Below are 16,255 nucleotides of genomic sequence, written 5' to 3' on the forward strand. Positions count from 1 at the left end.
GGCGCCGCTTTCCGGCCCCGCGCCTGCCGCCGCCACTTCCGGCACCACTTCCGGGCCCTACGCGCCGCCGACGGGAGCCGGGACGGTCCCGCCCCAACCGCGTCGGAGCCGGTGAGTCCTCCCCGAGGCGCGCGGGCCCGTTTTGGGCGGCGCCGTCGTCCGGAAGGGGACGCGCGGGAGTCCCGCCAGGCGACGGGCACTGGCGGGACGGAGGCGCCTCAGACCCGGAGCCTCAGACTCCCGACCCGGCCTCGGCGCGCGCCTCAGCCCCCCTCCCCGTCCCATCCTTCCTCAGCGCCCCCCTTGTCCCACCTTCCCTCAGGTCCCGTCTCGCGTTTCCTCAGCCCTCCGTCCCTCCTTCCCTCAGCCCCTCCGCCCCACCCCCCTCAGCCCTTAGCGCCTCCTCTTCCCACCTTCCCTCAGGCCCCTTCCCACCTCTCTTCAGCCCGTTCCCAGTCCCGCCCTCCCTCAGCCCTCCGTCCCACCTTCCCTCAGCCTCCCCGGTTCATCCCTCCTCATTCCCCCCTCCCATCCTCCCTCAGCCCTCCTCCCCCCTCCTACCCTCTCCTCACCTTCCCTCAGCCAACCCCCCACCCTTCCTCAGAACCCCCACTCTCACCCGCCTGCAGCCTCCCTCCCACCCTCCCTGTGCCCCTTCACTCAGCTCTCCCCTGGGTCTGACCCTCCCTGTGACCCTTCCCAAAGCTCTGTCCCTCCCTGTGCACCCCGCCCCCCAGTCTCAGCGTCACATGTTTGTTAATTATAATGGAGATTTTGTTATAGTCATTCTTTAGGCATTGACTTCGATTATACGTTGAAGGGAAGTTACAGATTGTCTCAGTCTGAAGTGAGTGGGGAAGCAGATTAAGGTTTAGTTATACATTTGGACGTTGTCAGCAGTAGATATAGTTAAAGGCATACTACTGACTGAGATTAGGGGGGAAAACGAGGATAACAGCAAAATCAAGGGTTATTGCAACATTGGGAACTAAACAGCGTTGAAGAGTAACAGAACGGACTGAGAAGTTATGCCCAGTAGGCCAAAATAAAATCAGGGAATTTAGATATCATAGAAGTCAAGAGAAAACTTTCTTCCCGACTACTGGGAATTTATATAAAATGAGGAAAGTAAGCAACTTTAAATTTTCTACCATTGAATTGAAGACTTGCAAAGGTTTACGTTAAATTAAAAATAGTATTTTGCATTTTAGCAGAATTAAAAAAATATTGGTGCTATTGGGCATTTTTTGGACTAGTTTATTTTTCATAATGAGGGGCTTTCTTGTGTATTGCTTGATGTTTCCTAGTCTCCCCTGGTTGTGTTTTTGAGATGCCAGTAATAGTATCTCAGTCCCCTATTTGTGATAATCAAAGATCTGCAAACATTTCCAGATGTTCTTTCTTTAGGCAAAATGGTTGTGGTTGAGAAACACTGATTTAGAACCTTAAATAAGAGGAATGAATATTATTAACTTCGGAGAGCCCGGCAAGCTACCAAGAGTATTCGATATGCCAGACACAGTAACAACAAAGTCTCCAATGGAGACGTTACTGGGCCCGCTGGAGCAAATCGACGATCAATGGGAGGGCCTTTACCTTTACCTTTACCTTTTAGTCATTAGCTTACTAAGTGGAAAGATATGGGTAAGTAGAGGACCTTTGTGACAGTATAGACGATTAATACGTAAGAATATGTTGTGTTTCTATATGTACATAATGAACTAGCTAAAAGAGAACTTAGGAAAACAATCCTTTTCACAGTTACAGCAAAAAAAACTAGATGCCTTGGAGTAAATAAAAGAAGTGTAACTTGAAACTAATGACATTGATAAAAGAAATGAAGAGATTGTAATGTATCCTGTATTGTCTTAAAATGGCTATCTTTCCTAATGCTGTATACAGGTTGAATGTAACCTCTGTCATAATTTAAATGGAATTATTCACAGAAATAGTATCGTCATGATATTTATTAGAAACTACAAAAGATTCTGAATTTTAAAAACATGAGAATAAAACAAAAATGGAGGAAGCATGCTCCCATAATTCAAGCTACACTACATGATGATAATTAAAACAGCATGGTATTGGAATAAAACACAATTAACAGAACAGAATTGAAATCTAAGATAAAAATCACATGTACATGGCCAACTTGGTAATGACCAAGGAACCAAGAGCTTATGCTGGAGCATAGAAAGTATCTTCAATAACTTTTGTTGGACCAACAATCATTATCACAGTGTGACAGTATAGACGATTAATACGTAAGAATATGTTGTGTTTCTATATGTACATAATGAACTAGCTAAAAGAGAACTTAGGAAAACAATCCTTTTCACAGTTACAGCAAAAAAAACTAGATGCCTTGGAGTAAATAAAAGAAATGTTCTAACTGCATTCCCCCATACCATTAATTGTGGCAAGCTTCCAATTATGGACCAGTCCTTCTGGCCCTTGTTTCTACTGTCTTTGGTCTCATACTATGTTGTTTTTAATATCCTGCAAATGAACACTGTGTCTGGCATATCGAATACGTCACGGGGAGCTTGCCAGGCTCTGCCGTGCGGGCGAGATACTCTCGGCAGCTTGCCGGGCTCTCCGAGAGGGGCGGAGGAATCGAACTCAGGTCGGCCATGTTGGCTGTGTGCAAGGCAAATGCCCTACCGCTGCCATTCTACATCTTATCACTCTCCAGCATGAGTCATTTCACTCAGCATGATACTCTCCATATCCATCCATGTCTAAGCAGATTTTATGACTTCATTTTTTCTAGTGTCTGCGTAGTATTACACTATGTAGATGTACCATAGTTTCTTTATCCAGTCTTTTGTTCTTGGGCACTTAGGTTTTTTCCAGATTCCGGCTATTGTGAATAGTGCTGCAATGAACTGCAATGATGCCTTTTCTGCGTTATGTTTTTTTGGGGGGGCCCTAGGATATATTCCCATATTGCTGGGTTGTATGGAAGCTCAATTTCTAGTTTTTTTGAGGGATGCCCATACTGTTTTCCAAAAAGGCTGGACCAGTTGGCATTCCCACCAGCAATGACCGAGAGTCCCTTTCTCCCTGTATCCACACCAGCACTGGTTGTTCTTGTTCTCTTGGATCTGTGCCAGTCTCCGTGGCATGAGTTGATAGCTTGTTCTGATTTTCATCTCCCTGATGATTATATTTTATATATTTTATATGAATATATATATATATTTCTATATCTATAAAGAAGATCACACCTTCTACAAGATCATTGTCGGTGATTTTAATGCCAAGATAGGACCAAGAAGATCAGTCAATGAACTCCACATCGGGACCCATGGCCTAGAATGGAACGAACAGGGTGACAGACTGTCTGAGTTCATCATGTCAACCAAAACCTTCTATGGTAACTCACAGTTCCAAAAGGCTGAATTTAAACGTTGGACATGGGAGTCTCCCGATGGACGGTTTCACAATGAAATAGACCACATCATATTCAATCGGCAGTTTTGCCTAACCGATGTTGCTGTTGTCCCAAAATTCCAAACGGGATCAGACCGCCGTCTTCTTCGTGCAAAATTCTACCTCACAGAACGAGGAGAAAAGAATGCAAGGTTTAAGAAGAGGACTCCCAGAACAACCACCAACTGGGAGCTCTTTGGCTCTGTTGCGGCAACATGGGAAGATGCTGTCATTGACAACATTGATGAGGAATACGATCGAATGATTCAGCACCTCCATGATTGTGCGAGGAATGCCAAAAGAGAGATAAACACAAAAAACTGCCTTTCTTCGAACACTCTTGAACTTATTCGCCAACGTGGCTTGGCACATGCCTCAGGCAACCACAAGCGAACATCCGAACTGGCAAAACAGTGCAGAGAAGCCATCAAGGATGACCTCAAAAACAGGAGAGCAGCAGTACTGGTAGATGTGGCAGAAGCTGGGAAAAGCATTCGTAATGCCTGCTTGTCCTTCACCAACTACAAAACCAAGATGACTGCCCTCCGACATCATGATGGATCTATCACATCTTCCAGAAGGGCAATGGAGAAGATTATTCATGACTTCTACTCAGATCTCTTTAATAGCCACGTCCACTTGCCCACATACCACATACCACATGATGGATATGTCGTTCCCAATGTTCTCCCTTCCGAAATCCAACATGCCATCTCGTCGGTAAAGAAACAAAGAGCACCTGGCCCAGACAAGATCAGACCTGAACACCTGAAGAACTTACCATCAGTACTCATCAATACATTGGCTCGGCTCTTCACACGCTACCTGTCTGAATGCAAGGTTCCATCGCAATGGAAAACCAGCAGGACTATACTACTATACAAGAAGGGAGACATCCACGACATTGGCAACTATCGCCCAATCTGCCTATTGTCTGTCGTCTACAAACTGTTCACTTGAGTCATCCTGAATAGGATTTGCAGAACACTAGATGAAGGACAACCATGTGAACAAGCCGAATTCCGAAAAGGATTCAGTACCATCGACCATATCCACACGATTACTAAGCTCATTGAGGTTTCTTGGGAGTTCAAGATGCCGCTCTGTCTAACGTTCATTGATTTAAAGAAGGCCTTTGATTCTGTTGAGAAGGAAGCGGTCATGGAAGCCCTAGCCAATCAGGGCGTACAAACTCACTACATCAGGATCCTTCGTGAGCTCTATTGCGGATTCACTACCAAGATCTCACCATTCTACAAAGAAGTAATCATCCATATCAAGAGAGGGGTTCGGCAGGGTGATACCATTTCACCAAAACTCTTCAGTGCCACCCTCGAGAACATCATGCGACAACTGGAATGAGAAAGCATGGGAGTGAAGAGAGATGGTCGGCAACTACACCACCTCCGCTTTGCTGATGACATCCTTCTAATAACACGAAACATCAGCCAAGCGGCACAAATGCTGAACGACTTTGACCGTGAATGTGGAAAGGTAGGACTACAGCTGAATCTTAAGAAGACAATGTTTATGAGAAACAGCCTTGTTCCTGACGCTCCATTCGCTCTCAACAGAACCACCATCTCCGAATGCAACAGTTATATATACCTAGGTCAAGAAATCAACATGATGACCTGGCACCTGAGTTGCGCAGGAGGAAGAGAGCGGCTTGGAATGCCTTCAAGAATGTTGAAGAAATAACTAAAAGGACAAAGAACCTCCAGCTACGAGCACATCTCTTTGATTCCACTGTTCTTCCTGCATTAACATATGCCTCAGAGACCTGGACCCTACGAAAACGGGATGAGAATGCTGTTCGGGTCTCAAAGAGGAATCGAAAGAGCTATGCTTGGAATATCACGATTAACTCAAATAAGAGATAGAATCCGGAGTTCTGATCTTCGTCAATGCTCAAGAATCAGGGACGCTCTCTCATTTGCCAAGACATCAAAAATCAGATGGGCTGGACATGTAATGAGGTTTACAGACAACCGCTGGACTAGAGCCATTACTGATTGGATTCCACGGGACATCAAAAGATCACGTGGATGCCCACCTACAAGATGGTCAGACTTCTTCGTCAAGACCCTGAATGATCAGTTTGAGGCTCTGCATGTTCCTAGAACGAACAGATACCATTGGGCTACGCTAGCACGCAACCGGGATGAATGGAGACGTTACTGGCACCCGCTCGAATAAATCGATGAATAACGGGGATTAAGCGATGATAAGTGAAGTGATAAGTGATGATTAGTGATGGAGAGCATTTTATTCATGTGCCTCTTGACCATTTGTATTTCTTTGAGGAAGTTTCTGTGAATTTCTTCTACTCTTGATGAGGTTGGATTTTTTTTCTTGTAAAGTACTACCAGTGTCTTATATATTTCTGATATTAATCCCTTGTCAGATGGTGTTGGGTAAATAAATTTTCCCATTTTGCGGACTGTCCTTGAATCTTGGTCATTGTTTTCTTTGAAGTGCAAAAGCTTATTAGTCCCATTTATTTATCTTTGCTTCCACTTGTTTAGTCAGTGGTTTTTCATCCTTGAAGATACCTTTAGGTTCAATATCATGGAGAGTTCTGCCTATGATTTTCTCTATATTTTGGGTTTGGGTCTGATAATTGAGGTCTTTAATCCATTTTGATTTGATTTTTTGTGCCTGGTGTTAGTCTTTCATTTTTTTCCCGCATGTAGCTGCCCAGTTTTCCCAGCACCACTTGTTGAAGAGGCTTTTCTTGCTTCACTTCATATTCTTGCTTCTTTATTAAAGATTAAATTATCATATATTTGAGAGTCTGTGTCAGGATATTCAACTCTATTTCATTGATCTGAGGGTCTTTTTATTTCAGTACCATGTTTTAACTACTACTGCTTTGTAGTATAGTTTGATGTTTGGGAATATGATGCTTCCCATCTTTTTCCCCCCAAAAAAGGTATTTGTGAGGATTTATTGTCCCATATGAATTTTAGGAGCGTTTAATATATCTTGAAAAATGTCATGGGTAAAAATGTTGTAGGAAATGCATTGACTCTGTACACTGCTTTTGGAAGTATGATAGTGTTAATTCTCCCAGTCCTTGAGCAGGGAATGTGTTTCCATTTCCTTGTGTCCTCTTTTATTTCTTGAAGTAGCATTTTGTAGTTTTCTTTGCAGAGAGTTAAGCTGATTCCAGTGTACTTTGTTTTCTGAGGCACAATTATGAATGGGATTTTTTCTTTAATCTCTTTCATTAATTGTATATAGGAAAGCCATGGACTTTTGTGTATTGCTTTTGTAATCTGTACTTTACTATACAAATCTACTGTTTCTAGGAGCTTTTTTTGTAGCCTGTAGAATTTTCTAAATATTGTCATGTCATCTGCAAATAGTGAGAACTTAACTCTTCCATTTCCTGTCTGGATCCCCTCAGTATCTTTTTTTTTTGCTTAACTGTTATGGCAAGTATTTCCCGTATCATATTGAATAGAAGTGGTGAGCTTGGGCATGGGCTGCCTTGTCTTGTGCTGATTTTAGAGGGAAGATTTTTCCAGTTTTTACCCATTGAGAATAATGTTTGCTGTGGGCTTGTGTTAAGTGGCTTTGACTACATTGAAGAAAGTTTCTTCAGCTCCCATTTTGTTGAGTCTTTTTATCATGAATGGATACTGGATCTTGTCAAATGCTTTCTCTACATCAAATGGTTTTTTTTTCCTACTTGATATTGTGTATTATGTTGATTGATTTGCATATGTTAAACTGTCCATGTATCCTCAGGATGAATCCTACTTGGTCATGGTGTATGATCTTTTCGATTAGTTATTAGATTCTACTTGCTAGGATTTTGTTGAGGATTTTTACATCTGTGTTCACCAGGGATATTGGCCTATAAGTGTGTGTGTATGTGTGTGGCACCTGTCTGCTTTTGGTATCAGGATGATGTTTACTGTTTGGGAGTTTTTCTGTTTCTTCAGTTTCCTCAGAGAGCTTGAAAAGGATTGGCAGTAGATCCTCTTTAAAGGTGTGAAAGAATTCACCATCTGGGTCTGGGCTTTTGTTTTTGGTAAGGCTTTTGATTACTGTTTCAGTTTCCTCAATAGTGACAGGTCTGTTCAGATATTCCAAGTCTAATTGGTTCATCCTTGGGATGTTATAGGAAACCAGGAATTTATCCATTTGTTCTAGGTACTCTTGTTTTGCAGCATAAAGATTATCAAAGTAATCTCTGATGAGCTTTTGAATTTCTGTGGTGATGTGTCCCCCCCCTCATTTCTGATTAGATTCATGAGGGTTCTCTCTCTCTGCTCTCTCTTTGCTCTCTCTCTTCCTCCCTTCTCCCCTCTTTCTCTCTCCTGTTAGTGGTTTATTGATCTAGTTTATTCTAAGAACTAGCTTTCGGTTTCGTTGATGTTTTGGGTTTTTTTTTGGGATTCCAGCTTGTTAATTTTTGCTTTAAGTTTTATTATTTCCTTCCTTCTGCCTGGTTTGGGCTCCTTTTGTTAATCATTTTCCTTTCTGATGAAAGCCTGCAGAGCTATAAACTTTTCTCTTTATACTGTTCTTGTGTTCCACATGTAGCTGGTTAGCTTGTGTCATCATTAACTTTTGTTTCCAGGAATCTTTTGACTTCCTCTTTAATTGTCTCTCTGACCCACTAGTTGTTCAGTAGTGAACTGTTTTATATTTAGGTGTTTGTTTTTATTCTCTGTTTCTCTGTAATTAACTTCTATTTTCAGTGCATAATGGTTTTAGAAGATAGTTGATACAATTTCTATCCTCTTGATTTGTTGTTGTTGTTGTTGTTGTTGTTGGCTTTTTGGCTCACACCTGGTGATACTCAGGGGTTATTCCTGGCTCTGCACTTAGGAATTATTCCTGGTGGTCCTCGGGGGACAGTATGGGGTGTCGGGGACTGAACCTGGGTTGGCCACATGCAAGACAAATGTCCTACCCACTGTACTATCACTCAAGCCCTAACTACCTAGCTGTCTTTTTGATTTTGGTATGTTTTGTGACTCAGCTTGTGGTCTATCTTGGAGAATGTCCCATGTGTATTTAAATGTTTTGCTGGTTCTTCATTGGGTGCAGATATGTTTTAGGAGTGTGATTTCTTCCTGATGTACATATCTCTTGATTATTAAGAAATGACCTTTGCTGTCTCTTAAAACCTTTCAACCTGAAATCTGTGTCGTCAGATAATAGTATGGCAACCCTTGCTTTTTTTTTGGGGGGGGGGGTTCACACCTGACGATGCACAGGGGCTACTCCTGGCTCTGCACTCAGGAATTACCCCTGACAGTATTCAGGGGATCATATGGGATGCTGGGAGACGAACCTGGATCAGCTGCGTGCAAGGCAACCGCCCTACCTGCTGTGCTATTGCTCCAGCCCCAGGCCTTGCCTTTTTTGAGGGAGTTGTGTTCTTGAAGAATTATTTTCCTATCTTTGACTTTGAGTCTGAATTTGCTCTGACTATTCAAATGTGTTTCTCGTAGGCAGCAGAATGTTGGATTCAACTTTTTAATCCATTTTGCCACTCTGTGTCTCTTAATTGGTATGTTTAGACATTGAGAGAGATTATTATTCTGGGGTTTTGTCCATCATTCTGTAAAATTTTGGTGTGTTTCATGGGGTTTGTCTTGCCTTAAAGTAACCCTTCAGTTCTTTCAAAATTGGTTTGAGTCTTTGAGTTCCTGAGCGGTTGTTTATCCATGAAGTTGTGTTGTGTCCTCAAGTCTTAATAAGTGTCTTGGCTGTGTAAAGTGTTGGTGAAATGCTGAGGCCAGTTGATAGCACATTGAGTAGGGTGTTTGCCTTGCACGCAGCCAACTCAGGTTTGGTCCCTGGTATCCCATATCTTCCGTTGAACACTGCCAGGAATAATTTCTGAGCACAAAGCCAGGACTAACCCCTGAGCACCACTGGGTGAGACTCAACAAAACAAAACAACTCCACTCAGTTATTTTATTTCTGGCCATTTACCTAAAAGAAATACAAGAACTGAGTTTAAGAACTATATGTACTTTTGTGTTTATTTACAATAATCAAGAACTGGAAAACTAAGTGCTTATATAATGGATAAAAAGTTATATACACACAGTGAAATACTATTTAGCTATATTAAAAAAAGATGAAATCCTGCCATTCCCAACAGTTTGAATTAACTCAGAGTGTATTATTCCTCATAAAAATAAGTCAGGTGGAAAAAGAGAAACACTGTATGATTCCACTCAAGTGGCACACAGTGAACACAAGCAAACAAATCTAAAACAACAAACTTTTGAAATATTAAATCAGTTAGTAGGATTGGGAGATATTATAGTGGGAGATAGTACCAGACCTAGGTTTGATCCCTGGCATCACATGGTTCCCAAGTATCACTGGATGTCACCCTGCAGGCCTGCCTGCCACTGCTGAGTGTGACTCTGGAGATCCCCAGGTAATTGCCAGCATTGCAGGGCCTGAGCAGGACAGTTCACTTTCATTGAACTACCAGTGGAGCCTCTGCCTCCTGAGCCCCTTTTGAGAAGCCCTCTCCCCAAAATACAAAACTCGTGGTTTCCAATAGAGGAGGACCAATAAGTCAGAAGAAAGGGGACAAATGTATGCTGAAGGATACATTTGAACTTTTAATGGGGAATTCATATATATGTGCTGGTTTTCAATGATGTACACCTCAAATTCATGTAATGCTACTTTAATAAAAATAAAGCTTTGTCTAGTTAATGAAGATTCTGCCTTATAGCTGTAAAAATAACTTCAAAATGAAGAACTATAAAGTTTTGAAGTATACTGTAACATTTAGTGAAAGGTAATTCTCAAATGGTGCTTTTTACTGACAATTTGTGTGTGTGTGTACATATATACATAATTTTTTTTTGTTTGTTTTTTGGGTCACACCCGGTGGTGCAAGATCATATGGGATGCCGGGGATCGAACCTGGTTGCAAGGCAAACGCCCTACCTGCTGTACTATCTTTCTGCCCCCAATGTTGTTAATTTCTTATGAGTTTTTGGTTGTATTTGAATTGGTACTTCAATTGAATAATATGATTTGAATTTAATGTGCTTAAATCTAATGGGTTGTATAGATTCCCACCTTTGCTTGATTGGCATTATAGAAATATAGAAAATGACATTATAGAGGAGTAGAAATTGGCGTAATTAAAGAAGTTTAGCAATCATTTTGTGTCCTGGAAAACATTAAACATCAAAATACAGTCAAGTTTGTTTCTTGACAGTTTTTTTTTTGGGGGGGAACTTTAAATTCATGCTCAAATTGATACTGTTTTTAAAACACAATTGGAAAAAATTTATCAAAGGTCTGACAAGTTTCATGTAATTAATCCTACTCCTTTTAAAAGATAATTTCATAAGTTAAATAAGTAAAAAAATATATGCACACGTGTAGCTGTTCTGCCACCTAAAGTGTTTATTTGCTTTGTTTAATGTTATGTATACTAAAATATTAATTTTTTTAATAAGATAGGTTTTGAGCTGATTTTCTTTGTTCCAATTGGTAACATTTTCCTCTGCAAAATTTTATTAGATTCTTAATCACATCACAGGTTTCATGATATATTTAAAACACATACCTAGTTTTGGTTCTTTTTTAAAAACATGTTTTTTATGTTACTTCATGAGTCATTTACTTCTGGGACATTTTCTCCTATTAATTACGAACTTCCTTTTCCTCTATTCTACTCAATACCATTTGGATTATTCTAAAGAAAAAAAAATCCTATAATATGACAAATCAATCCAAGAGGGTCTTTTCTTTGTCTCCCATTCTTCCATTTGAAGCTTTTTATTTATTAATTTTTGCCAGTGAGTGCTTTGTTGTGACTGAGGCTCAGCTCTTGACTGCACATTTGCAGGGTGGGGGACAGCAGCTCCTTCCGCTGCTGCCTCTTGGTCTTCAGCTCTCCTCTTGCTTGTTGAGTCCATGGTGTTTTCTTGGGCCACAAATCCAGGGTCTTGTATTTCTTGCCCTTGTAGAATTTTCTGAGGTTCTCTTTCTGAGTCTGGTTAATAACTGCAAGAACATAGGCGATGGATTTGTGAACAACTCTTGGAGACCTTAGAAATGAGCCGCCTCTCACTTTGGTGACACATAGCTGGAACAATGCCACCCTCAGGTCATCCACTTGCTTGAGCAGCTCCTTCTTGCCAGGAAGGTCTTGGGCCTTAATCTTGGCCATGCTGCTCAAGCTGCTGCCTTTGACACCTGTTCACTGAGGCTTTTCCCAATATTCTCCCTTCATAGTTTCAAGTCACTCAATATTTAAAAAACTAATTAAATTTGGGTCTCCAGGGGTGGGAGAGAGAGTACAGTTTATAGGGCACTTGCCTTGCATGTGATAGACCCAGGAGTAAGCCCCAAACAGTATCAGGTGTGACCTTAAACAAGAAATTGGGGGTTTCCCAGAGGTTCTTGGAACCACCAGGGATAAACCCATGAGTGGGGGGGCATGTGGTATCTGGGATTGAATGAAAATCTGCTCCCACTTAAAAAAAATTACTCTTCCCTGTTTGTTGTTGATGTTAAGACTGGAGAGTGCATATTTATTTGATTGCTTTTTTCTTCTTTTTTTTTTTTATTTATTTGGGCCATATCTAGCAGTGCATGGGACTACTCAGAGTGTGTGCTGGGGTGTTGAGAAGGTTACATTTTTTTAAATTACTGAATTACCATGAGGTACAGTTACATATTTACAAACTTTTGTGCTTGCATCTCAGTCATACAGTGATCAAGAGTACCCATCCCTCCACCAGTGCCTATTCTATACCACCAGTGATCCCAAATACTCCCCACCCCACCCTGTCTCTGTGGCAGGGCATTCCCTTTTGTTATTTCTTTCCTTTTGGGTGTTGTAGTTTGCAATAGAGGCATAGAGTGGCCATTGTGTTTGATCTATAGTCTACATTCGGCATGCATCTCCCAACCCTGGCGGGTCCTCCAAAGAGAAGGTTACATTTGGTAGTGCTTGGGGAACTATGAATTGCTATAGATTGACCCTGAAACTCTGGTACATAAAGTATGTGCTCCAACCCTTTGAACTGTCTTCCCAGCCCTATTTGTGTGTGTGTGTGTGTGTGTGTGTGTGTAGGGTGGGGAAGGGGGTTCCTCAAATAGTGCTCAGGTGTCCTTACAGGTTCTCAGCCAATTGGATCTGATGTTTTGTGCCCATGAATTTGGTACAGCTTGGATCCTGCACTGTTGGGGATTACGTGGACCCTTCCAGTGGAACTCGAGACCTCCAGGGCTCCACCTGGTGATGGTGGGATCATCATGTGTTGGGATTAAACCAGGGTCTGCCACATACAAGGAATGCACCTTAACACCTCCACTGTCTCTCCACAGACCCACTATTTTTTTCCTTGTTTTCTTGTTTTTAGACCATATCAGACTGTGCTCAGGTCTTAGTCCTTGCACTGTGCTCAGGGATCACTCCTGGCAGTGCCTGGGGGACTTTTTTCTATATTCTTTAACTGCTTTGTATCTACAACCACTTGAAGGGGAGGCTATCCTCTTTGCCAAGAAAGAACAAATGAAATACAAAGTGAAAGAAATGGATAAAAATTGGAGTGGAAATAAATTACATAGAAATAAATCTAACATATCAGTGAAACCAAGAGCTATGGTATTTTTTTTTTTTGGGGGGGGGAGGGTCTACCATTACCAAATAGCTACTTCCAGCTCTGTGTTCAGGTTGCTTATTGGGGAACCATTTGATGCCAAAAATTGAGCCTGGGCCTCCTGCATGGAAATCATGTGCTCAACTTAAATCGAGCTATATCTCTGATTCAAGAGCTCAGCTGTTATTTGTAAAGAATAAGTGAGATATAAAATCTCACTGAGAAAAAAGAAATCCAGTAAGTCGAATTAGAAATGAAAAGGAGAAGTGACAACAGATACCCAAGAAATACAAAAGATCATAAAAGATTTCAATGTGCCTTTATGCCACTAAACTGAAGAATTCAGAAGAAGTGGATGGATTTTAGACTCATAAAAATTATGTCCTTGGGGAGTTGGAGAGATAGTTCAGCAGGCAGGGTGCTTGGCATTGTTTGTGGTTAACCTGGTGTAAATCCTTGGCACTACATATGGTTTTCTGAGCTCCTCCAGTAGTGATCCCTGAGTTCAGAGCTAGGAGTAAGTAAGTCCTGAGCACCATCAGGTTTGACTCAAAACCCAAAACAGTCAAAAATCTTTTTGGTCTGGAAAGGTTATAATGAGTAAGACTCACCTTGCATATGATCCTCAGCCCTGCCTGGTGTCATTCCTGAGAGCAGAGCCAGAAGTATTTACTGAGCACAGTCAGGTGTGGCCAAAACCCAAACAAACAAAAAACAGTCCTTGGGAGGATTTTCACCCACCTAAAGAATGAAGTATGAGAAAATAGAAAACTTTCACAGACCTGTTACTAGGAAGGAAATTGACTCAGTAATCAAAAACAAAATTCAGAGCCAGACAGGTTTACTAGTGAGAGGTTTCATTATCTATCCTTCCTAATTTCTTCTAGAAAATTCAATAAACAGGAATTCTTCCTAATAGTTTTGTGAGGTCAGTATTAGTCTAATATCAAAAATAGAGACGTTTCTAATAAAATTATGGGCCAATATTCCTGATGAACGTTGATGCAGAATTCTGAACAAAACATTAGTGCACTGAATTCAACAATATATCAAAATTATACACCATAATCAAAAGGGATTCATTCCAAAGACACAAGGATGTAGTTCACTATTTGCAGATTAATAAATGTGATATACCACATCAACAAAAGATAAAACTTATAGGATCATATCAACAGATTATTTTGATAAGCATGTGATAAAGGCTCTCACCAAAAGGGCTAGAAGGAATATTTCTCAGGATACTTAATGTTCACTGCAAGAAACCTAAAACTAACATCATAGTGGAAAAAACTCAAGAGTTGGACCTGAAAAGTATTGTAAAGATTAAGGTGATTTCATTGTATCCCACTGACTCTGCTTCAAATCCCCAGCACCCTTATGGTCCTCTGAGCATTGCCAGGTGTGCCAGGTGTGCCAAAGAGCCAAGAGTAAACCCTGAGCACCTGTGTGTGTGTCCCCCAAACAAAACAAAACGAAAGATAACATGATAATATTAATATGATGGACCCTAAAGACTTAACAAAAGCTAAAAACAACAATCAATACAAAATCAATACAAAATACCCTGTTCCATTTCTATATGCAAACGAACTAGAAGAGAAGTAAAAGGCAACCCCATTTAAAATAAATCTAAGAATAAAACAAGTATTTTGGATATTAAAGATTTATACATGGAAAGATTTATACATTGAAAATTATGTCATATTGAAAGAAATAGATGGGGAACCAAGGAAATGGAAAAAAAACAGGCTGTCATGGATTGGGGAATTGACATTGGCATACATTGTCAATGGAAGAGTTGGAAGAATTACTGTCAAAATGATCATATAAAATATTCAGATTCAGTGTTTAAAATATGCAGATTCAGTGGGTGCTATCTCTGTCAAAAATTCCACTGACATTCTTCAAGTTCTTAGAGGAAAATAATACTGTTAATGTGCATTGAACCATAGTATTCTCCAAAGAGCCCACGCAATGCTAAGATAAAAGAAGATGGATTGGATTGCATTATTTAATTTTAATAAGGCAATAGTAATAAAAATTTTGTGGTATTGGAATAAAAGACATATCAATGGAATAGAATTGAGAACCCAGAAATAAACTTTCAAATATATGGACATTTTACCTATGACAAAGGAGTGAGGTGCATGAATTGGAACAAGGAAAGCCCTTTCAACAAATGGTGCTGGGAAAACTGGATACACCACACAGAGATACACACACACACACACACACACACACACACACACACAGCTAAATCTCTGTCTTACACCATAAAAGTTCAGATTGGGTTAAATACTTTGAAATGGGCAGTCACACCCATGAACCACCTACAGCACCATCTAAGCTTAGATCTACTGACCATGTTCTAGAGACTCATAAATAAATCTTGAAGGAGATAACAAGCTATGATAGATTTTTCTGCGCATGGCTGAGATGTCTAGGGCATCCTGCAGGAATATGGGTTCTGGGCTGGCCCACTCAAACAGCTCCAACAACTACACAAAGTGGTATGGAGACATTGCTAAATAAGTAAAAAATAGTTTCCATGTGGTTCTAGAGAGTCTCTTGCCCCTGCGCCTGGCTGTCCTTGCCGGGGCCCCTTGTAGGGGAGCGGGTTGAGTTTTCCTCCCTGCCCTGACTAGGGCTCCGGCAGCCAAGGACCTCCAGCACCAGCCACCACCATGCTGAGACCACTCTCCGCATGCATGAAGGCACCGGCATGGGAACAAAGGCACGCAGGTCCCGGGGTTGAGATCTCCAAGCCTACTCGGATTGGGGCTGAGCATCCTCCACCCAGATCCTCCAAATTCCAGTAGGCGGGGGTCATACCCACCAACTGGCCCCCTGGCGCCGTGTAATCCCATCAACGGTCAAGACTCAGAGACTATAAAACCCAGCTCCCGGAAACTGACATTTTATCATCTTTTTTTTTAATGTTTAAAATGTTTAATTTATATATATATGTATATATATATATATATATATATATATATATATTATTAGTGAAGCACCATGAGGTACAGTTGTAGATTTACAAATCTTTGTGCTTGGGTTTCGGTCATACAATGATCAAATACCCATACCTCCACCAGTGCCCATTTTCCACCACCATGGATAATATCCCCCCAACCCCCCCTCACCCTGCCTCTGTGGCAGGGCGTTCCCTTTTGTTCTCTCTCTCCTTTTGGGTGTTGTGG

General features: G+C 41.2%; 2 protein-coding genes across 2 annotated transcripts in view; one reads left to right on the forward strand and one right to left on the reverse strand.

Annotated features, from left to right (window-relative positions):
* The first annotated feature begins 31 nt into the window (after positions 1-31).
* Positions 32-16,255, forward strand: part of ASB3 (ankyrin repeat and SOCS box containing 3) — a 151,042-nt gene continuing 134,818 nt past the window's right edge. The window contains exon 1 of the mRNA XM_056114057.1: positions 32-111. The gene's annotated coding sequence lies outside the window, so the exon portion shown is untranslated. The remainder of the gene's footprint in view (positions 112-16,255) is intronic.
* On the reverse strand, positions 11,027-11,614 carry LOC130023513 (60S ribosomal protein L35-like). Its single transcript, XM_056114061.1, has one exon. It carries the CDS (start codon positions 11,612-11,614, stop codon positions 11,228-11,230), a length of 387 nt encoding a protein of 128 aa, XP_055970036.1. The 3' UTR covers positions 11,027-11,227.

This window comes from Sorex fumeus, unplaced genomic scaffold, assembly GCF_029834395.1.
Source record: "Sorex fumeus unplaced genomic scaffold, SorFum_2.1 ptg000024l, whole genome shotgun sequence".
NCBI classification, from domain to species: Eukaryota; Metazoa; Chordata; class Mammalia; order Eulipotyphla; family Soricidae; genus Sorex; species Sorex fumeus.